The sequence below is a fragment of the Ranitomeya imitator genome, chromosome 8 (assembly GCF_032444005.1).
Source record: "Ranitomeya imitator isolate aRanImi1 chromosome 8, aRanImi1.pri, whole genome shotgun sequence".
Taxonomy (NCBI): Eukaryota; Metazoa; Chordata; class Amphibia; order Anura; family Dendrobatidae; genus Ranitomeya; species Ranitomeya imitator.
The window spans coordinates 105,787,363-105,809,108 of NC_091289.1; the positions used below are offsets into that span (position 1 = coordinate 105,787,363).

Sequence of the window (21,746 nt, forward strand, 5' to 3'; positions counted from 1 at the left end):
GAGCCGGAAGATCGAAGCTCAGGAAAGGCAACCTGGAGAACACCTTGGAGTGGAACACACCATCTCTCTACACCCCATACCCAATTTGTAGGCCTAATGCAGTGTAGTTTCCAAGAACTACTAAACGAGAGCCGGAAGATCGAAGCTCAGGAAAGGCAACCTGGAGAACACCTTGGAGTGGAACACACCATCTCTCTACACCCCATACCCAATTTGTAGGCCTAATGCAGTGTAGTTTCCAAGAACTACTAAACGAGAGCCGGAAGATCGAAGCTCAGGAAAGGCAACCTGGAGAACACCTTGGAGTGGAACACACCATCTCTCTACACCCCATACCCAATTTGTAGGCCTAATGCAGTGTAGTTTCCAACAACTACTAAACGAGAGCATGAAGATCGAAGCATTGGCGAGGAAACATGGGGAACACCTTGGAGTGGAACACACCATCTCTCTACACCCCATACCCAATTTGTAGGCCTAATGCAGCGTAGTTTCCAACAACTACTAAACGAGAGCCGGAAGATCGAAGCTCAGGAAAGGCAACCTGGAGAACACCTTGGAGTGGAACACACCATCTCTCTACACCCCATACCCAATTTGAAGGACTAATGCAGTGTAGTTTTCAACAACTACTAAATGAGAGCCGGAAGATCGAAGCTCAGGAAAGGCAACCTGGAGAACACCTTGGAGTGGAACACACCATCTCTCTACACCCCATACCCAATTTGTAGGCCTAATGCAGTGTAGTTTCCAAGAACTACTAAACGAGAGCCGGAAGATCGAAGCTCAGGAAAGGCAACCTGGAGAACACCTTGGAGTGGAACACACCATCTCTCTACACTCCATACCCAATTTGAAGGCCTAATGCAGTGTAGTTTCCAACAACTACTAAACGAGAGCCGGAAGATCGAAGCTCAGGAAAGGCAACCTGGAGAACACCTTGGAGTGGAACACACCATCTCTACACCCCATACACAATTCGTAGGCCTAATGCAGTGTAGTTTCCAAGAACTACTAAACGAGAGCCGGAAGATCGAAGCTCAGGAAAGGCAACCTGGAGAACACCTTGGAGTGGAACACACCATCTCTCTACACCCCATACACAATTTGTAGGCCTAATGCAGTGTAGTTTCCAAGAACTACTAAACGAGAGCCGGAAGATCGAAGCTCAGGAAAGGCAACCTGGAGAACACCTTGGAGTGGAACACACCATCTCTCTACACCCCATACCCAATTTGTAGGCCTAATGCAGTGTAGTTTCCAAGAACTACTAAACGAGAGCCGGAAGATCGAAGCTCAGGAAAGGCAACCTGGAGAACACCTTGGAGTGGAACACACCATCTCTCTACACCCCATACACAATTTGTAGGCCTAATGCAGTGTAGTTTCCAAGAACTACTAAACGAGAGCCGGAAGATCGAAGCTCAGGAAAGGCAACCTGGAGAACACCTTGGAGTGGAACACACCATCTCTCTACACCCCATACCCAATTTGTAGGCCTAATGCAGTGTAGTTTCCAAGAACTACTAAACGAGAGCTGGAAGATCGAAGCTCAGGAAAGGCAACCTGGAGAACACCTTGGAGTGGAACACACCATCTCTCTACACTCCATACCCAATTTGAAGGCCTAATGCAGTGTAGTTTCCAACAACTACTAAACGAGAGCCGGAAGATCGAAGCTCAGGAAAGGCAACCTGGAGAACACCTTGGAGTGGAACACACCATCTCTCTACACCCCATACCCAATTTGTAGGCCTAATGCAGTGTAGTTTCCAACAACTACTAAACGAGAGCCGGAAGATCAAAGCTCAGGAAAGGCAACCTGGAGAACACCTTGGAGTGGAACACACCATCTCTCTACACCCCATACCCAATTTGTAGGCCTAATGCAGTGTAGTTTCCAACAACTACTAAACGAGAGCATGAAGATCGAAGCATTGGCGAGGAAACCTGGGGAACACCTTGGAGTGGAACACACCATCTCTCTACACCCCATACCCAATTTGTAGGCCTAATGCAGCGTAGTTTCCAACAACTACTAAACGAGAGCCGGAAGATCGAAGCTCAGGAAAGGCAACCTGGAGAACACCTTGGAGTGGAACACACCATCTCTCTACACCCCATACCCAATTTGTAGGCCTAATGCAGTGTAGTTTCCAAGAACTACTAAACGAGAGCCGGAAAATCGAAGCTCAGGAAAGGCAACCTGGAGAACACCTTGGAGTGGAACACACCATCTCTCTACAACCCATACCCAATTTGTAGGCCTAATGCAGTGTAGTTTCCAACAACTACTAAACGAGAGCATGAAGATCGAAGCATTGGCGAGGAAACCTGGGGAACACCTTGGAGTGGAACACACCATCTCTCTACACCCCATACCCAATTTGTAGGCCTAATGCAGCGTAGTTTCCAACAACTACTAAACGAGAGCCGGAAGATCGAAGCTCAGGAAAGGCAACCTGGAGAACACCTTGGAGTGGAACACACCATCTCTCTACACCCCATACCCAATTTGGAGGCCTAATGCAGTGTAGTTTCCAACAACTACTAAACGAGAGCATTAAGATCGAAGCAATGGCGAGGAAACCTGGGGCACACCTTGGTGAGGCAGACACCGTTAGTAGGCCCTACCAAAGTTGTACCCCCAATGCAGTTTTAAAATTCCTAGAGGCTGAAAACAAGACTATTGACGCTCAGCTTTTTTTCAAAGGAACACAGCTGAATTGAGTGGCGTAGACAGACACAGGTAGTAGGACTTAACCCAAAAATGTGGCTAACTGCAGCTTAAAAAAGTTACAGGGGTACACAAGCAGCAGTGCTCTGGGCAGTGGAGGACAATTTCAATAGTGGACCGCAGACAGACTTTGTACGCCTACTATTAAAAAAAGGATGCTCTATGCAATTAAAAATAGGTTCCAGGGGTCCACGGGCAGCAGTGGTGTGGTCAGTGGACGAGTATTGGAAGGAGGGACCGCAGACAGGCGTAGTAGGCCTAACATAACAAAATTAGGCTGTAGACACTGTAAAATTGGTTCCAGGGGTACACGGGCAGCAGTGGTGTGGTCAGCGGAGGAAAATTGGAATTAGGGACTGCAGACAGACTTTGTAGGCTGTCCCCTGTGGACCATGCATCCAACACATTAACCCAGTGCGCCGTAATGGACACGTAACTTTTTGTGGACATGCCTACTGGTCCATGCGTCTCTTGTCAGGTGCACCTTTCTACTGTTTGATTGCCTGAGTGCTATGACAATGCAGACTTTTTCATGCCGGTGGAGGGCTGGGATGGCTTTTCTCGCAAAAGAAATGTCGACTGGGTAGCTTGAACCGTTGCACAGCGTAGTTAATCTGGGCTTTCTAAATATAAAACAAAGAAAAAAAGGAGGCTACATGCACTTTCAGCTGGGTTCCAGGGGTACACGGCCAGCATTGGTCTGGTCAGTGGAGAACTATTGGAAGGAGTGACCGCAAACAGGCATCGAAGGCCTAACATAATAACACATTGCTGTTGGCAATTTTAAATTGGTTCCAGGGGAACACGGGCAGCAGTGGCCTGGTCAGTGTAGTAGTAGTAGAAAGAACGGACCGCAGACAGGCATCGAAGGCCTAAAATAAAAAAATTGGGCTGGCTGTAGGCAATTTTAAATTGGTTCCAGGGGTATACGGGCAGCAGTGGTGTGGTCAGTGGAGGCCTAGTGGAAGGAGTGACCGCAGACAGGCATCGAAGGCCTAACAATAATAACACATTGCTGTTGGCAATTTTAAATCGGTTCCAGGGGAACACGGGCAGCAGTGGCCTGGTCAGTGTAGTAGTAGTAGAAAGAACGGACCGCAGACAGGCATCGAAGGCCTAAAATAAAAAAATTGGGCTGGCTGTAGGCAATTTTAAATTGGTTCCAGGGGTATACGGGCAGCAGTGGTGTGGTCAGTGGAGGCCTAGTGGAAGGAGTGACCGCAGACAGGCATCGAAGGCCTAAAATAATAACACATGGCTGTAGGCAATTTTAAATTGGTTCCAGGGGTACACGGGCAGCAGTGGCCTGGTCAGTGTAGTAGTAGTAGAAAGAATGGACCGCAGACAGGCATCGAAGGCCTAAAATAAAAAAATTGGGCTGGCTGTAGGCAATTTTAAATTGGTTCCAGGGGTACACGGGCAGCAGTGGTGTGGTCAGTGGAGGCCTAGTGGAAGGAGTGACCGCAGACAGGCATCGCAGGCCTAAAATAATAACACATGGCTGTAGGCAATTTTAAATTGGTTCCAGGGGTACACGGGCAGCAGCAGTGGTGTGGTCAGTGGAGGCCTAGTGGAAGGAGTGACCGCAGACAGGCCTCAAAGGCCTAAAATAAAAAAATTGGGCTGGCTGTAGGCAATTTTAAATTGGTTCCAGGGGTACACGGGCAGCAGTGGCCTGGTCAGTGTAGTAGTATTAGAAAGAACGGACCGCAGACAGGCATCAAAGGCCTAAAATAAAAAAAATTGGGCTGGCTGTAGGCAATTTTAAATTGGTTCCAGGGGTACACGGGCAGCAGTGGTGTGGTCAGTGGAGGCATATTGTAAGGAGTGACCGCAGACAGGCATCGAAGGCCTAAAATAATAACACATGGCTGTAGGCAATTTTAAATTGGTTCCAGGGGTACACGGGCAGCAGTGGCCTGGTCAGTGTAGTAGTAGTAGAAAGAACGGACCGCAGACAGGCATCGAAGGCCTAAAATAAAAAAATTGGGCTGGCTGTAGGCAATTTTAAATTGGTTCCAGGGGTACACGGGCAGCAGTGGTGTGGTCAGTGGAGGCATAGTGGAAGGAGTGACCGCAGACAGGCTTCGAAGGCCTAACATAACAAAAATGTCAATACAATGGTATTGTCAGTGGCAGGCATTGAAGGATGTCAGCGCATAGACTAAACATTGGTGGAGCTGTGAGATAATTTTGCAAGTGGTAGAGCACTGTTTGAGCTGGGGGGGGAACTGTCTTGTGGCCGGCGGTACAGGCCCAGGGCCCCTCATATTACAACGGTGTGTCTGACGTTGGGTGCGCACCACCACCGCCAGAGTCACTTTATTGTACTAGGAGGGACCCAGTGGCAGTGCCGTCGACCAAAAGCGGGCACACCCACCTCTTCAGACAAACAGCACTCACGGGTGCTGTCGCCAAGTGTCGATACCACGGCCCCGTGTGGGGAGTTTGGCCATTTAGTGAGGTGTAAACATGTCGTATGCTGGACAATCAGGTGCAGAAAATTACGAGATTGGAAAAGGCATTCAGAATAGTCCACAGGCAAGATCTTTTCATAGGAAAGCTAGGTGTCAGCCGGGCAAGGTGGGGCAAAAGGTTTCGAAATCCAGTTGTGGTTCATTTTAATGAAGGTTAGATCATCTACATTTTGGGTAGCCAGACGAGTCCTTTTTTCTGTTAGTATTGAACCTGCAGCACTGAATACTCTTTCTGATACGACACTAGCTGCCGGGCAAGCAAGCTCCTGCAATGCATATTCTGCCAATTCTGGCCAGGTGTCTAATTTGGATGCCCAGTAATCAAATGGGAATGACGGTTGAGGGAGAACATCGATAAGGGATGAAAAATAGTTTGTAACCATACTGGACAAATGTTGTCTCCTGTCACTTTGAATTGATGCTGCAGTACCTGTCCTGTCTGCGGTCATAGCAAAATCACTCCACAACCTGGTCAGAAAACCCCTCTGGCCAACGCCACTTCTGATTTCTGCCCCTCTAACTCCTCTGGTCTGATGGCCCCTGCAGCTCGTGTGAGAACGATCACGGGCGCTGTGTGTAGGGAATACCAGAAGCAAACGGTCAACAAGAGTTGATTGTTTGGTTGCTAATATTAGTTCCAAGTTCTCATGTGGCATTATATTTTGCAATTTGCCTTTATAGCGAGGATCAAGGAGGCAGGCCAACCAGTAATCGTCATCGTTCATCATTTTAGTTATGCGTGTGTCCCTTTTGAGGATACGTAAGGCATAATCCGCCATGTGGGCCAAAGTTCCAGTTCTCAAATCTGCGGTTGTACTTGGTTGAGGGGCAGTTTCAGGCAAATCCACGTCACTTGTGTCCCTCCAAAAACCAGAACCCGGCCTTGCCGCGCCACCAATTTCCAGTGGCCCCGGAAAAGCTTCCTCATTAAAAATATAATCATCCCCATCATCCTCCTCGTCCTCCTCCTCCTCTTCGCCCGCTAACTCGTCCTGTACACTGCCCTGGCCAGACAATGGCTGACTGTCATCAAGGCTTTCCTCTTCCTCAGCTGCAGACGCCTGATCCTTTATGTGCGTCAAACTTTGCATCAGCAGACGCATTAGGGGGATGCTCATTGTTGTGAATTCTGTGGCTGAATTCACTCCTGTGGTCACAGGTGGTACTGCAGCTTCTGAGCTTCCTCCCTCAGGTGTTCTGGTGAGCTCGTTAACTGCTTCATTACTTAACCCCGCCTGATGCTGCTATCCTTGCTCCTTGTCAATGTTTCAGTGTTGGATCTGAGCTTCTCCTGATTGTTCCTGTGACCTGCTGCTCTGTATAGCTAAGTGCCTTTTGCTTTTTTGTTGCTTTTTTTCTGTCCAGCTTGTCTTTTGTTTTGCTGGAAGCTCTGAGACGCAAAGGGTGTACCGCCGTGCCGTTAGTTCGGCACGGTGGGTTTTTTTTGCCCCCTTTGCGTGGTTTTGCTTTAGGGTTTTTTGTAGACGGCAAAGTTCGCTTTACTGTCCTCGCTCTGTCCTAGAATATCGGGCCCCACTTTGCTGAATCTATTTCATCCCTACGTTTTGTCTTTTCATCTTACTCACAGTCATTATATGTGGGGGGCTGCCTTTTCCTTTGGGGAATTTCTCTGGGGCAAGTCAGGCCTATTTTTCTATCTTCAGGCTAGCTAGTTTCTTAGGCTGTGCCGAGTTGCCTAGGTAGTTGTTAGGCGCAATCCACAGCCGCTTTTAGTTGTGTTTAGGATAGGATCAGGTGTGCAGTCTACAGAGTTTCCACGTCTCAGAGCTCGTTCTTGTATTTTTGGGTATTTGTCAGATCACTGTGTGCGCTCTGATCGCTAAGCACACTGTGTTTCTGGATTGCCTTCATAACACCTGTCATTAGCAAACATAACAGCTCATGCTTATTATGGCGTTGTCTGCACTAACCAGCCGTGTGCATTCCTCAAAACACTGAAGGACTTGACACATGTCTTGAATCTTCGACCACTGCACACCTGACAACTCCATGTCTGCCATCCTACTGCCTGCCCGTGTATGTGTATCCTCCCACAAAAACATAACAGCCCGCCTCTGTTCGCACAGTCTCTGAAGCATGTGCAGTGTTGAGTTCCACCTTGTTGCAAAGTCTATGATTTGTCACAGAGAGGTTCTGATTGCTCAGTGATGAAACCATGTGCTTTCTTTTCCAGGAAGTTTTCGCCCGCTGAGCGTAATTATGATGTGGGCAATCGAGAGTTGCTGGCCATGAAGTGGGCATTCGAGGAGTGGCGTCATTGGCTTGAAGGAGCTAAGCATCGCGTGGTGGTATTGACTGATCATAAGAACTTGACTTATCTCGAGTCTGCCAAGCGCTTGAATCCTAGACAGGCCCGTTGGTCGTTATTTTTTGCCCGCTTCGACTTTGTGATTTCGTACCTTCCGGGCTCTAAAAATGTGAAGGCGGATGCTCTGTCTAGGAGTTCTGTGCCCAACTCTCCGGGTTTATCTGAGCCAGCGGGTATCCTCAAGGAAGGAGTCATTGTGTCTGCCATCTCCCCTGATTTGCGGCGGGTGCTGCAAAAATTTCAGGCGAATAAACCTGATCGTTGTCCAGCAGAGAAACTGTTCGTCCCTGATAGGTGGACTAATAAACTTATCTCTGAACTTCATTGTTCGGTGTTGGCTGGTCATCCTGGAATCTTTGGTACCAGAGAGTTAGTGGCTAGATCCTTCTGGTGGCCATCTCTGTCACGGGATATACGTACTTTTGTGCAGTCCTGTGGGATTTGTGCTAGGGCTAAGCCCTGCTGTTCTCGTGCCAGTGGGTTGCTTTTGCCCTTGCCGGTCCTAAAGAGGCCTTGGACACATATTTCGATGGATTTCATTTCTGACCTTCCCGTTTCTCAAAAGATGTCAGTCATTTGGGTGGTCTGTGATCGCTTTTCTAAAATGGTCTATCTGGTGCCCTTGGCTAAATTGCATTCCTCCTCTGATTTGGTACCTTTGTTCTTTCAGCATGTGGTTCGGTTGCATGGCATTCCTGAGAATATTGTTTCTGACAGAGGTTCCCAGTTTGTTTCAAGGTTTTGGCGAGCCTTTTGTGGTAGGATGGGCATTGACCTATCCTTTTCCTCAGCTTTCCATCCTCAGACTAATGGCCAGACCGAACGAACCAATCAGACCTTGGAAACATATCTGAGATGTTTTGTTTCTGCAGACCAGGATGATTGGGTACCAATCCCATACCAATCCCATACCAAACCCATAGTTTGTAAGCTTGCGAGCAGGGCCCTCACTCCTCCTGGTATCTGTTTTGAACTGTATTTCTGTTATGCTGTAATGTCTATTGTCTGTACAAGTCCCCTCTATAATTTGTAAAGCGCTGCGGAATATGTTGGCGCTATATAAATAAAATTATTATTTATTATTATTATTGGGTGTCCTTTTTGCCGTTGGCTGAGTTCGCCCTTAATAATCGGGCCAGCTCGGCTACCTTGGTTTCTCCATTTTTTTGCAATTCTGGGTTCCATCCTCGTTTCTCTTCAGGACAGGTTGAGTCTTCGGACTGTCCTGGTGTGGATTCTGTGGTGGATAGGTTGCAGCTAGTGTTGAGCGATACCGTCCGATACTTGAAAGTATCGGTATCGGATAGTATCGGCCGATACCCGAAAAATATCGGATATCGCCGATACCGATATCCGATACCAATACAAGTCAATGGGACATCAAGTATCGGAATGTATCCTCATGGATCCCAGGGTCTGAAGGAGAGGAAACTCTCCTTCAGGCCCTGGGATCCATATTAAAGTGTAAAATAAAGAATTAAAATAAAAAATATTGTTATATTCACCTCTCCGGCGGCCCCTGGACATCAGCGGGAGGATCCGGCGTCCGGCACGGCTTCTTTCTTCAAAATGCGCGCCTTCAGGACCTGTGGAATGACGTCCCGGCTTCTGATTGGTCGCGTGCCGCCCATGTGACCGCCACGCGACCAATCAGAAGCCGCGACGTCATTCCTCAGGTCCTAGAAGGCGCTCATTCTAGGACTTTAGCTGAGGAATGACGTCGCGGCTTCTGATTGGTCGCGTGGCGGTCACATGGGCGGCACGCGACCAATCAGAAGCCGGGACGTCATTCCACAGGTCCTGAAGGCGCGCATTTTGAAGAAAGAAGCCGTGCCGGACGCCGGATCCTCCCGCTGATGTCCAGGGGCCGCCGGAGAGGTGAATATAACAATATTTTTTATTTTAATTCTTTATTTTACACTTCCGATACCGATACCCGATATCACAAAAATATCGGATCTCGGTATCGGAATTCCGATACCGCAAGTATCGGCCGATACCCGATACTTGCGGTATCGGAATGCTCAACACTAGTTGCAGCAGATCTGGACTCAGGTAGTGGACAATTTGATCTTGTCCCAGGAGAAAGCTCAACTTTTCGCTAATCGCAGACGCCGTGTGGGTCCCCGACTTCGTGTTGGGGATCTGGTTTGGTTATCTTCTCGTCATATTCCTATGAAGGTTTCCTCTCCTAAATTTAAACCTCGTTTTATTGGTCCGTATAGGATTTCTGAGGTTCTCAATCCTGTGTCTTTTCGTTTGACCCTCCCAGACTCCTTTTCCATACATAATGTATTCCATAGGTCGTTGTTGCGGAGATACGTGGCACCTATGGTTCCATCTGTTGAGCCTCCTGCCCCGGTTTTGGTGGAGGGGGAATTGGAGTATATTGTGGAGAAGATTTTGGATTCTCGTGTTTCTAGACGGAGACTCCAGTATCTGGTTAAATGGAAGGGTTATGCTCAGGAAGATAATTCCTGGGTTTTTGCCTCTGATGTTCATGCTTCCAATCTTGTTCGTGCCTTTCATGCGGCTCATCCTGGTCGGCCTGGGGGCTCTGGTGAGGGTTCGGTGACCCCTCCTCAAGGGGGGGGTACTGTTGTGAATTCTGTGGCTGAATTCACTCCTGTGGTCACAAGTGGTACTGCAGCTTCTGAGCTTCCTCCCTCAGGTGTTCTGGTGAGCTCGTTAACTGTTTCATTACTTAACTCCGCCTGATGCTGCTATCCTTGCTCCTTGTCAATGTTTCAGTGTTGGATCTGAGCTTCTCCTGATTGTTCCTGTGACCTGCTGCTCTGTATAGCTAAGTGCCTTTTGCTTTTTTGTTGCTTTTTTTCTGTCCAGCTTGTCTTTTGTTTTGCTGGAAGCTCTGAGACGCAAAGGGTGTACCGCCGTGCCGTTAGTTCGGCACGGTGGGTTTTTTTTGCCCCCTTTGCGTGGTTTTGCTTTAGGGTTTTTTGTAGACGGCAAAGTTCGCTTTACTGTCCTCGCTCTGTCCTAGAATATCGGGCCCCACTTTGCTGAATCTATTTCATCCCTACGTTTTGTCTTTTCATCTTACTCACAGTCATTATATGTGGGGGGCTGCCTTTTCCTTTGGGGAATTTCTCTGGGGCAAGTCAGGCCTATTTTTCTATCTTCAGGCTAGCTAGTTTCTTAGGCTGTGCCGAGTTGCCTAGGTAGTTGTTAGGCGCAGTCCACAGCCGCTTTTAGTTGTGTTTAGGATAGGATCAGGTGTGCAGTCTACAGAGTTTCCACGTCTCAGAGCTCGTTCTTGTATTTTTGGGTATTTGTCAGATCACTGTGTGCGCTCTGATCGCTAAGCACACTGTGTTTCTGGATTGCCTTCATAACACCTGTCATTAGCAAACATAACAGCTCATGCTTATTATGGCGTTGTCTGCACTAACCAGCCGTGTGCATTCCTCAAAACACTGAAGGACTTGACACATGTCTTGAATCTTCGACCACTGCACACCTGACAACTCCATGTCTGCCATCCTACTGCCTGCCCGTGTATGTGTATCCTCCCACAAAAACATAACAGCCCGCCTCTGTTCGCACAGTCTCTGAAGCATGTGCAGTGTTGAGTTCCACCTTGTTGCAAAGTCTATGATTAGGCGATGCTGGGGAAGGTTCAAAGAACGCTGATAGGTCTGCATACGGCTGGAGTGTACGGGCGAACGGCGGATATGTGAGCAAAGTCCATGCACTTTGAGGAGCAGGTCGGATAACCCCGGATAACTTTTCAGGAAGCACTGCACCACCAGGTTTAAGGTGTGAGCCAGGCAAGGAATGTGTTTCAGTTGGGAAAGGGAGATGGCAGCCATGAAATTCCTTCCGTTATCACTCACTACCTTGCCTGCCTCAAGATCTACAGAGCCCAGCCACGACTGCGATTCTTTCTGCAAGAACTCGGACAGAACTTCCGCGGTGTGTCTGTTGTCGCCCAAACACTTCATAGCCAATACAGCCTGCTGACGTTTGCCAGTAGCTGCCCCATAATGGGAGACCTGGTGTGCAACAGTGGCAGCTGCGGATGGAGTGGTTGTGCGACTGCGGTCTGTGGACGAGCTCTCGCTTCTGCAGGAGGACGAAGAGGAGGAGGAGGGGGTGCGAACGGCTACAGCCAACTGTTTCCTAGACCGTGGGCTAGGCAGAACTGTCCCAAACTTGCTGTCCCCTGTGGACCCTGCATCCACAACATTCACCCAGTGTGCCGTGATGGACACGTAACGTCCCTGGCCATGCCTACTGGTCCATGCATCTGTTGTCAGGTGCACCTTTGTGCTCACAGATTGCCTGAGTGCATGGACGATGCGCTCTTTAACATGCTGGTGGAGGGCTGGGATGGCTTTTCTGGAAAAAAAGTGTTGACTGGGTAGCTCGTAGCGTGGTACAGCGTAGTCCATCAGGGCTTTGAAAGCTTCGCTTTCAACTAACCGGTAGGGCATCATCTCTAACGAGATTAGTCTAGCTATGTGGGCGTTCAAACCCTGTGTACGCGGATGCGAGGCTAAGTACTTCCTTTTTCTAACCATAGTCTCATGTAGGGTGAGCTGGACTGGAGAGCTGGAGATCGTGGAACTAGCGGGGGTGCCGGTGGACATGGCAGACTGAGAGACGGTGGGAGATGGTATTGTTGCCGCCGGTGCCCTAGATGCAGTGTTTCCTACTACGAAACTGGTGATTCCCTGACCCTGACTGCTTTGGCCTGGCAAAGAAACCTGCACAGATACTGCAGGTGGTGCGGAAAATGGTGGCCCTACACTGCCGGAAGGGATGTTGCGTTGCTGACTAGCTTCATTGGCCGAGGGTGCTACAACCTTAAGGGACGTTTGGTAGTTAGTCCAGGCTTTCAAATGCATGGTGGTTAAATGTCTATGCATGCAACTTGTATTGAGACTTTTCAGATTCTGTCCTCTGCTTAAGGTAGTTGAACATTTTTGACAGATGACTTTGCGCTGATCAATTGGATGTTGTTTAAAAAAATGCCAGACTGCACTCTTTCTAGCATCGGATACCTTTTCAGGCATTGCAGACTGAGCTTTAACCGGATGGCCACGCTGTCCTCCAACAGGTTTTGGCTTTGCCACGCGTTTTGGGCAAGATACGGGCCCGGCAGATGGAACCTGTTGCGATGTTGATGCCTGCTGCGGCCCCTCCTCTTCCGCTTCAGAACTGCTGCCACCTGCACCCTGTTCCCCCAATGGCTGCCAATCGGGGTCAAGAACTGGGTCATCTATTACCTCTTCTTGTAGCTCGTGTGCAACTTCGTCTGTGTCACCGTGTCGGTCGGTGGTATAGCGTTCGTGATGGGGCAACATAGTCTCATCAGGGTCTGATTCTTGATCATTACCCTGCGAGGGCAATGTTGTGGTCTGAGTCAAAGGACCAGCATAGTAGTCTGGCTGTGGCTGTGCATCAGTGCACTCCATGTCAGATTCAACTTGTAATGGGCATGGACTGTTAACTGCTTCACTTTCTAAGCCAGGGACGGTATGTGTAAAGAGCTCCATGGAGTAACCCGTTGTGTCGCCTGCTGCATTCTTCTCTGTTGTTGTTTTTGCTGAAGAGGACAAGGAAGCGACTTGTCCCTGACCGTGAACATCCACTAACGACGCGCTGCTTTGACATTTACCAGTTTCACGAGAGGAGGCAAAAGAGCTAGAGGCTGAGTCAGCAAGATAAGCCAAAACTTGCTCTTGCTGCTCCGGCTTTAAAAGCGGTTTTCCTACTCCCAGAAAAGGGAGCGTTCGAGGCCTTGTGTAGCCAGACGACGAACCTGGCTCCACAGCTCCAGACTTAGGTGCAATATTTTTTTTCCCACGACCAGCTGATGCTCCACCACTACCACTACCCTCATTACCAGCTGACAATGAACGCCCCCGGCCACGACCTCTTCCACCAGACTTCCTCATCGTTTTAAAAACGTAAACAAACTAACGGTATTTGTTGCTGTCACACAACTTACACGGTGAGCTATAACTTCAGTATGATTTAGCTACCCCTTTACAGGTGAGTGAGACCACAACGAAAATCAGGCACAATGTTACACACTCTGTTGTTGGTGGCAACAAATGAGAGAGATGCCACACACGCTGGACTGTCACTGAAGCACAAATGTAAATATTAATCTCCCACTGATTTTTTTTTTTTTTTTTTCAGGGAGACTTTAGGAAAAAAAAATAGAATAAAATGATTTTTTCAGGAAGAATTTAGAAACCAAATAAAACAAAAAAAGGCTTTCTATGGCCCACTGAGTGAGAGATGACGCACACAGGAGTCAGGAGTGGCACACAAGCCCAGAGGCCAATATTTATCTCCCACTGATTGATGTAGTGATTTTTTCAGGTAGATTTTGGAACCCAAATCAAGCTAAAAAAATAATAGGCTTTCTATGGCCCACAATTGGAGAGAGAGAGAGAGATGGCACACCCAGGAGTCAAGACTGGCACACAAGCAGAAAGGGCAATATTAATCTCCCACTGATTTGTTTTTTTTGTTTTTTTCAGGGAGACTTTAGGAAAAAAAAATAATAGAATAAAATGATTTTTTTCAGGAAGAATTTAGAAACCAAATAAAATAAAATGATTTTTCAGGGAGAATTTAGAAAACAAATAAAACAAAAAAAGGCTTTCTATGGCCCACTGAGTGAGAGATGACGCACACAGGAGTCAGGAGTGGCACACAAGCCCAGAGGCCAATATTTATCTCCCACTGATTGATTTATTGATTTTTTCAGGTAGAATTTAGAACCCAAATCAACCAAAAACATAAATAGGCTTTCTATGGCCCACTATCTGAGAGAGAGAGATGGCACGCTTAGGACTGGCACACAAGCCCAAAGGCCAATATTAATCTCCCTTTTTTTTTTCAGGGAAAATTTATAAACCCAATAAAAAAATAAATAAATAGGCTTTCTATGGCCCACTATTTGTGAGAGAGATGGCACGCTCAGGACTGGCACACAAGCCCAGAGGCCAATATTAATCTCCCACTTTTTTTTTTTTGTTCCAGGGAAAATTTATAAACCCAATAAAAAAAAATAATAAATAGGCTTTCTATGGCCCACTATCTGAGAGAGAGAGATGGCACGCTTAGGACTGGCACACAAGCCCAAAGGCCAATATTAATCTCCCTTTTTTTTCAGGGAGAATTTATAAAACCAAAAAAAATAAAATAAATAGGCTTTCTATGGCCCACTATTTGTGAGAGAGATGGCACGCTCAGGACTGGCACACAAGCCCAGAGGCCAATATTAATCTCCCACTTTTTTTTTTTTTGTTCCAGGGAAAATTTATAAACCCAATAAAAAAAATAATAAATAGGCTTTCTATGGCCCACTATCTGAGAGAGAGAGATGGCACGCTTAGGACAGGCACACAAGCCCAAAGGCCAATATTAATCTCCCTTTTTTTTTTCAGGGAGAATTTATAAAACCAAAAAAAAATAAATAAATAGGCTTTCTATGGCCCACTATTTGTGAGAGAGATGGCACGCTCAGGACTGGCACACAAGCCCAGAGGCCAATATTAATCTCCCACTTTTTTTTTTTTGTTCCAGGGAAAATTTATAAACCCAATAAAAAAAAATAATAAATAGGCTTTCTATGGCCCACTATCTGAGAGAGAGAGATGGCACGCTTAGGACTGGCACACAAGCCCAAAGGCCAATATTAATCTCCCTTTTTTTTCAGGGAGAATTTATAAAACCAAAAAAAATAAAATAAATAGGCTTTCTATGGCCCACTATTTGTGAGAGAGATGGCACGCTCAGGACTGGCACACAAGCCCAGAGGCCAATATTAATCTCCCACTTTTTTTTTTTTTGTTCCAGGGAAAATTTATAAACCCAATAAAAAAAATAATAAATAGGCTTTCTATGGCCCACTATCTGAGAGAGAGAGATGGCACGCTTAGGACTGGCACACAAGCCCAAAGGCCAATATTAATCTCCCACTGATTGATTTATTGATTTTTTTCAGGTAGAATTTAGAACCCAAATAAAGCAAAAAAAAAAAAATGGGCTTTCTATGGCCCACTGAGTGAGTGATGATGCACACAGGAGTCAGGAGTGGCACACAAGCCCTGAGGCCAATATTTTTCTCCCACTGATTGATGTAGTGATTTTTTCAGGTAGATTTTAGAACCCAAATCAAGCAAAAAAATAAATAGGCTTTCTATGGCCCACTGACTGAGAGATGGCACACACAGGAGTCAAGAGTGGCACACAAGCCCTGAGGCCAATATTTTTCTCCCACTGATTGATGTAGTGATTTTTTCAGGTAGATTTTATAACCCAAATCAAGCAAAAAAATAAATAGGCTTTCTATGGCCCACTGAGTGAGAGATGGCACACACAGGGATGGCACTCTAGCAGAAATGTCAATCTTAATCTCCCACAAAAAAAAACAAAAAAAAAAAAAACAGGGAGTGTCCAACAATTACTATCTCCCTGCAGTAATCTCAGCCAGGTATGACAGGCAGCAATAAGGAGTGGACTGATGCACAAATTAAATAAAAAGTGTGGACAAACAAAAAAGATAGCTGTGCAGAAAGGAAGGAACAAGAGGATTTGTGCTTTGAAAAAAGCAGTTGGTTTGCACAGCGGCGTACACACAGCAATGCAGCTATCAGGGAGCCTTCTAGGGCAGCCCAATGAGCTACAGCGCTGAGGGGGAAAAAAAAAAAATGTAGCTTCCACTGTCCCTGCACACCGAAGGTGGTGTTGGGCAGTGGAAATCGCTACAGCACAAGCGGTTTGGTGGTTAATGGACCCTGCCTAACGCTATCCCTGCTTCTGACGAAGCAGCAGCAACCTCTCCCTAAGCTCAGATCAGCAGCAGTAACATGGCGGTCGGCGGGAACGCCCCTTTATAGCCCCTGTGACGCCGCAGACAGCAAGCCAATCACTGCAATGCCCTTCTCTAAGATGGTGGGGACCAGGACCTATGTCATCACGCTGCCCACACTCTGCGTTTACCTTCATTGGCTGAGAAATGGCGCTTTTCGCGTCATTGAAACGCGACTTTGGCGCGAAAGTCGCGTACCGCATGGCCGACCCCGCACAGGGGTCGGATCGGGTTTCATGAAACCCGACTTTGCCAAAAGTCGACGACATTTGAAAATGAACGACCCGTTTCGCTCAACCCTAGTTAAGAGCACACAAAGTGACCTGATAGTTACTAACATAGGACGAGCTCTGAGACGTGGGAACTCTGCTGACCGCAATCCCTAATCCTATAATACCACACTAGAGGTAGCCGTGGATTGCGCCTAACGCTCCCTATGCAACTCGGCACAGCCTGAGAAACTAGCTAGCCCTGAAGATAGAAAAATAAGCCTACCTTGCCTCAGAGAAATTCCCCAAAGGAAAAGGCAGCCCCCCACATATAATGACTGTGAGTTAAGAGGAAAATACAAACACAGAGATGAAATAGATTTTAGCAAAGTGAGGCCCGACTTACTGAACAGACCGAGGATAGGAAAGATAGCTTTGCGGTCAGCACAAAAACCTACAAACAACCACGCAGAGGGGGCAAAAAGACCCTCCGCACCGACTAACGGTACGGAGGTGCTCCCTCTGCGTCTCAGAGCTTCCAGCAAGCAAGAAAAACCAATATAGCAAGCTGGACAGAAAATATAGCAAACAAAAGTAACACAAGCAAAACTTAGCTTATGCAGGGCAGACAGGCCACAAGAACGATCCAGGAGAAAGCAAGACCAATACTGGAACATTGACTGGAGGCCAGGAACAAAGAACTAGGTGGAGTTAAATAGAGCAGCACCTAACGACTTAACCTCGTCACCTGAGGAAGGAAACTCAGAAGCCGCAGCCCCACTCACATCCACCAGAGGAAGCTCATAGACAGAACCAGCCGAAGTACCACTCATGACCACAGGAGGGAGCTTGACCACAGAATTCACAACAGAATACATCCCAAGGCTGCTACAGGGTCAAGCGTTCTCTGCTTGCCGTGTAAGTGCACGAAAGAACTCTTCTAGGAGTAGCCTGCCACTTTATTCCGGGCTCCGACCCCTATGGGGATGATCACGACACCACCTCTTAAGACTGTGATTGTGTCACCCTAAATACTGCCTGGACATACCTTGACATGACTTTCCATTGGCCATGAGTTGATAACCAGGTGGGCAGACACACTGGTAACTTCCGAGCACATTTCTACATTCATGTTGACATATATCTTGATTGTCACATTCATTAATATCTATGTAGAATAAACAAATGAGTGAGATAATTATTACATTATAACAATATTATAATGCAAACACGGAATACAGCCCTCAATCTGAATGTGACTTACCTACACAAGATTTCCCGGGAGCTTCAGACCTGAACCCTCGTGGACAAACACAGGCATAACTACCATGCGTATTTTCACATATTTGGCTATTTTTGCACCGATGTTCAGCCTCTCTGCACTCATTAATATCTAAGACAAAAGAATAAAGAAATTTTACATACAACCATGAATATTAGCATTTCATATGCTTATGGCAAAAGCCATGTGCACAGACTTGCATCTATATGAGTCCTCAGCATTATTTTTCCTTGCAAATCTGGTATGAATCCATGAGAAAAAAAAACTCTTAAGGTACCGTCACACTAAGCGACGCTGCAGCGATACCGACAACGATCCGGATCGCTGCAGCGTCGCTGTTTGGTCGCTGGAGAGCTGTCACACAGACAGCTCTCCAGCGACCAACGATGCCGGTAACCAGGGTAAACATCGGGTTACTAAGCGCAGGGCCGCGCTTAGTAACCCGATGTTTACCCTGGTTACCATCGTTAAAGTAAAAAAATCAAACGCTTCATACTTACCTACCACTGTCTGTCCCCGGCACTCTGCTTCTCTGTACTGGCTGTGAGCACAGCGGCCGGAAAGCAGAGCGGTGACGTCACCGCTGTGCTTTCCGGCTGCCCGGCGCTCACAGCCAGAGCAGAGAAGCAGAGCGCCGAGGACAGACAGCGGTAGGTAAGTATGTAGTGGTTGTTTTTTTTACTTTAACGATGGTAACCAGGGTAAATATCGGGTTACTAAGCGCGGCCCTGCGCTTAGTAACTCGATGTTTACCCTGGTTACCAGCAAAGACATCGCTGAATCGGCGTCACACACACCGATTCAGCGATGTCAGCGGGAGAGCCAGCGACGAAACAAAGTTCTGGCCTTTCTTCCCTGACCAGCGACATCACAGCAGGGGCCTGATCGCTGCTACCTGTCACACTGGACGATATCGCTAGCCAGGACGCTGCAACGTCACGGATCGCTAGCGATATCGTCTAGTGTGACGGTACCTTTAGGGTATGTTCCCACAGTCAGTAAACGCTGCTGGTTGAACGCTGCATACATCCACAGCATTCAATCCGCAGCAGCCAGATGTTACAGCATAGTGGATGGGATTTCAAGAAATCCCATCTACACTATGCGTGCACGGACACCTCCGGCTTCCCTGCGGAGACGGACATGTGGCACATCTTTCCAGACCACAGGATGTCTATGTGAGCGTCTCTGCAAGATAAATATCACCCGTACAATGTATTGCACATGGTGATTCCGCACAGTTCAATGAACACGTGCGGAATCACCTGCGGTCAAAAGCCGGCAGCGCGTTGGATGGAGCGGACATGTGCTGTGTGCCGATTTCTGACAGTGGGAAAGCAGCCTCAATGACTACCAGCAAACTCCTGGCCAATGCATTTTTAGTAATATGCTGTTAGAATGCAACGAAAACCAGGACTAAAGTCTGTGAGCAACTCCAGCTCTGTAACGTATAGTAATATACGATATGTGCTGACTGCAGCTGTGAAGAGGGTTCCCAAGCAGTCAAATGAGAGCATAAGCCTGTAGCTGTGATTAGAAGTATAACTTACGCCTGCTGCCGCTAATTACAGCGAGAGCAGGAGTGGCTAATGGGAGTATTCATCAGCCGCCGTCTGTGCACTAAATAAATAATAAAAAAAAAACCGGAATGGGTTCCCCTGTATTTTATATAACCAGCCAGGCAAAACTCACAGCTGGGAGCTGCAACCCTCACTATTAGCAAGGCTGGTTTTCAAGAGTAGAGGGGTGCCCACGCTGTTTTTTTAAATTATTTAAATAATAATTAAAAAATATGTGGTGTCCCCCACAGGTGGGGGCTGGTATTCTGAGGCTGGTAAGCAGCTATTGATTTTGGTCCCCCTTAGCCTAAAATACAAGCCCGCAACCATTCAGAAAAGGTGCACTATAGCGGTGACAAGTGGGGTTCATATTTGTGGGGTTAGTGTTACCTTTGCAGTGTCCGGTGACATGAAGCCCATGGCTTAATAATGGAGAGGCATCTATAAGGCACCTATCCATTACTAATCTAATCGTTATATTGCAAATATACACACACCCAGAATAAAGTCCTTTAATTGAAAGAATGACAGAGTCCTTTAATGATTCTAAATTAAACCATACTCACGTCAATGCCCATTCCATTGAAGCCATTGTCTCCTGTAATAAAACAAAAATAAAAAACAACCATTTTCCCCACTTGTCCGTCGTCCTGTCTCACGCCGTAATCCATGTCTGTGGATAAACAGGTTTCAACCTGGACGGCGCCATGATGCAACTGTCCAGGCTAAGAACCACTGGGTGAATGTGCTACTGCAAGTGCAGCATCAGTGAGCAGCAGTGACATCATCAAAGTTATCACTGGTCATTGAAGCTGCATTTTTAGCTGGGCCTCTGCTATGTGAGATGCAGCGCTGAGCTCAGAGAGTTCACTGCAGTTCACTGTGAAAAATTCACCAGGTTACCTGAGGTGAACTCACCACTGCATCGTGAGGCTTAATTTAGAATAATTAAAGGAGTCTGTCTCATTCTTTAAATTAAAAGGACTTTATTCTGGCTGTGTGTTTATTAACAATATAGCTATAGGATTAGTAACGGATAGGTGTCTTATAGTCTTACTAGTCAGTGGGCTTTATGTGACCAGACAATGCAAAGGTGACATCAACCTCAAAGATATGAACCTTCAATTGCCACCGCTACAAGGCAAGTGGGAAGAGCTGAGCAAAGTGGCAGAATTGGCGTATCTAATAGGGCTGTTGTTTTTAGGCTGGTGAAGGCACAATATTAATGGCCCCTTACAAGCCTGATAATACCAACCCCCAGCTGTCTGCTTTGGCATTGTTGGTTGTCGAAAATGTTAAAAAACAGCGAAGGGGATCACTCTCTTCTTCATAACCAACCTTGCTAACGCTGACTGCTGAGGGTTGTAGCCTGGTTGGTTATCAATGATACAGGGGAACCCACGCCATTTTTTTAAAAAATATTTATTTAGACCACAAGCGCCAGCTGATGAGTACTCCCATCAGCTACTCCTGCTTTCACTGTTATTAGCAGCAGGCATAGGCTGATGGGAGCAATAGCACCATCAGCTGACACCAGTGACTCGAGGTAAACTTTATATATCTAATCACAGCTGTGGGCTCATGCTGTCATTTGACAGCACGGGAACCGCGGCTGTCTGAACAGTGGTAATGATTTTTCCGCTGATCAGAAGCAGTGTTTGATGCACTGTCAGTGCGACAAACACCCGGTGTTCGGGGGGCCGAACCTAAACAGTAACATAGACTTCCTGGTGAAATCTGTGTTCAGTGTCAGTGCCCGAATAGTAGGTAGTTAAGACAAGCTGACATACAGCTCCATAAGCGGAGAAATAAAAAAGTGAAAGCTCCCAGACTACAGCTATGAAAAAATAATTATTTTTTTCTATCAAATAGTTTTTATGGTGTACAAAACATCAAAAAATGTATATAAATGTGGTATCACTGTAATTGTACTAACCAAAAAACTAAAACTGCCTTATCACTTTATACGGTGAACAGCATAGAAACAAAATAAAAAACAATTCCTGAATTTCTGGCTTTTGTTCATTCTGCCTCCCATATAGCAGAATAAAAATCAATCAAAAAAGGTTATGTGTCTGAAAATGTTACCAATAAAATCGTCAACTCGTCCTACAAAAAACAAGTCCTCAAATAACTCTGTTAGCAGAGATACAGAAAAATGATAGCTCTCAAAAGATGTCAAAGCAAAAACTTTTTTTTTGCGGAAAAAGTGTTTATTAGTGTGTATCAGCAGCCATACAAAAAAACTATATAAATCTGGTATTGCTGTAATCGCACCGACCCGAAAAATAAAGTCATC

At 46.8% G+C, this 21,746-nt stretch overlaps 1 protein-coding gene across 1 annotated transcript in view; it reads right to left on the reverse strand.

Annotated features, from left to right (window-relative positions):
- Positions 1-21,746, reverse strand: part of HMCN1 (hemicentin 1) — a 733,390-nt gene that overhangs the window by 63,311 nt on the left and 648,333 nt on the right. Inside the window, exons 103-104 of the mRNA XM_069737257.1 lie at positions 17,871-17,999; positions 17,655-17,774 (exon numbers count right to left, since the gene is read on the reverse strand). Coding sequence (XP_069593358.1) covers positions 17,655-17,774; positions 17,871-17,999 — 249 coding nt within the window. The remainder of the gene's footprint in view (positions 1-17,654; positions 17,775-17,870; positions 18,000-21,746) is intronic.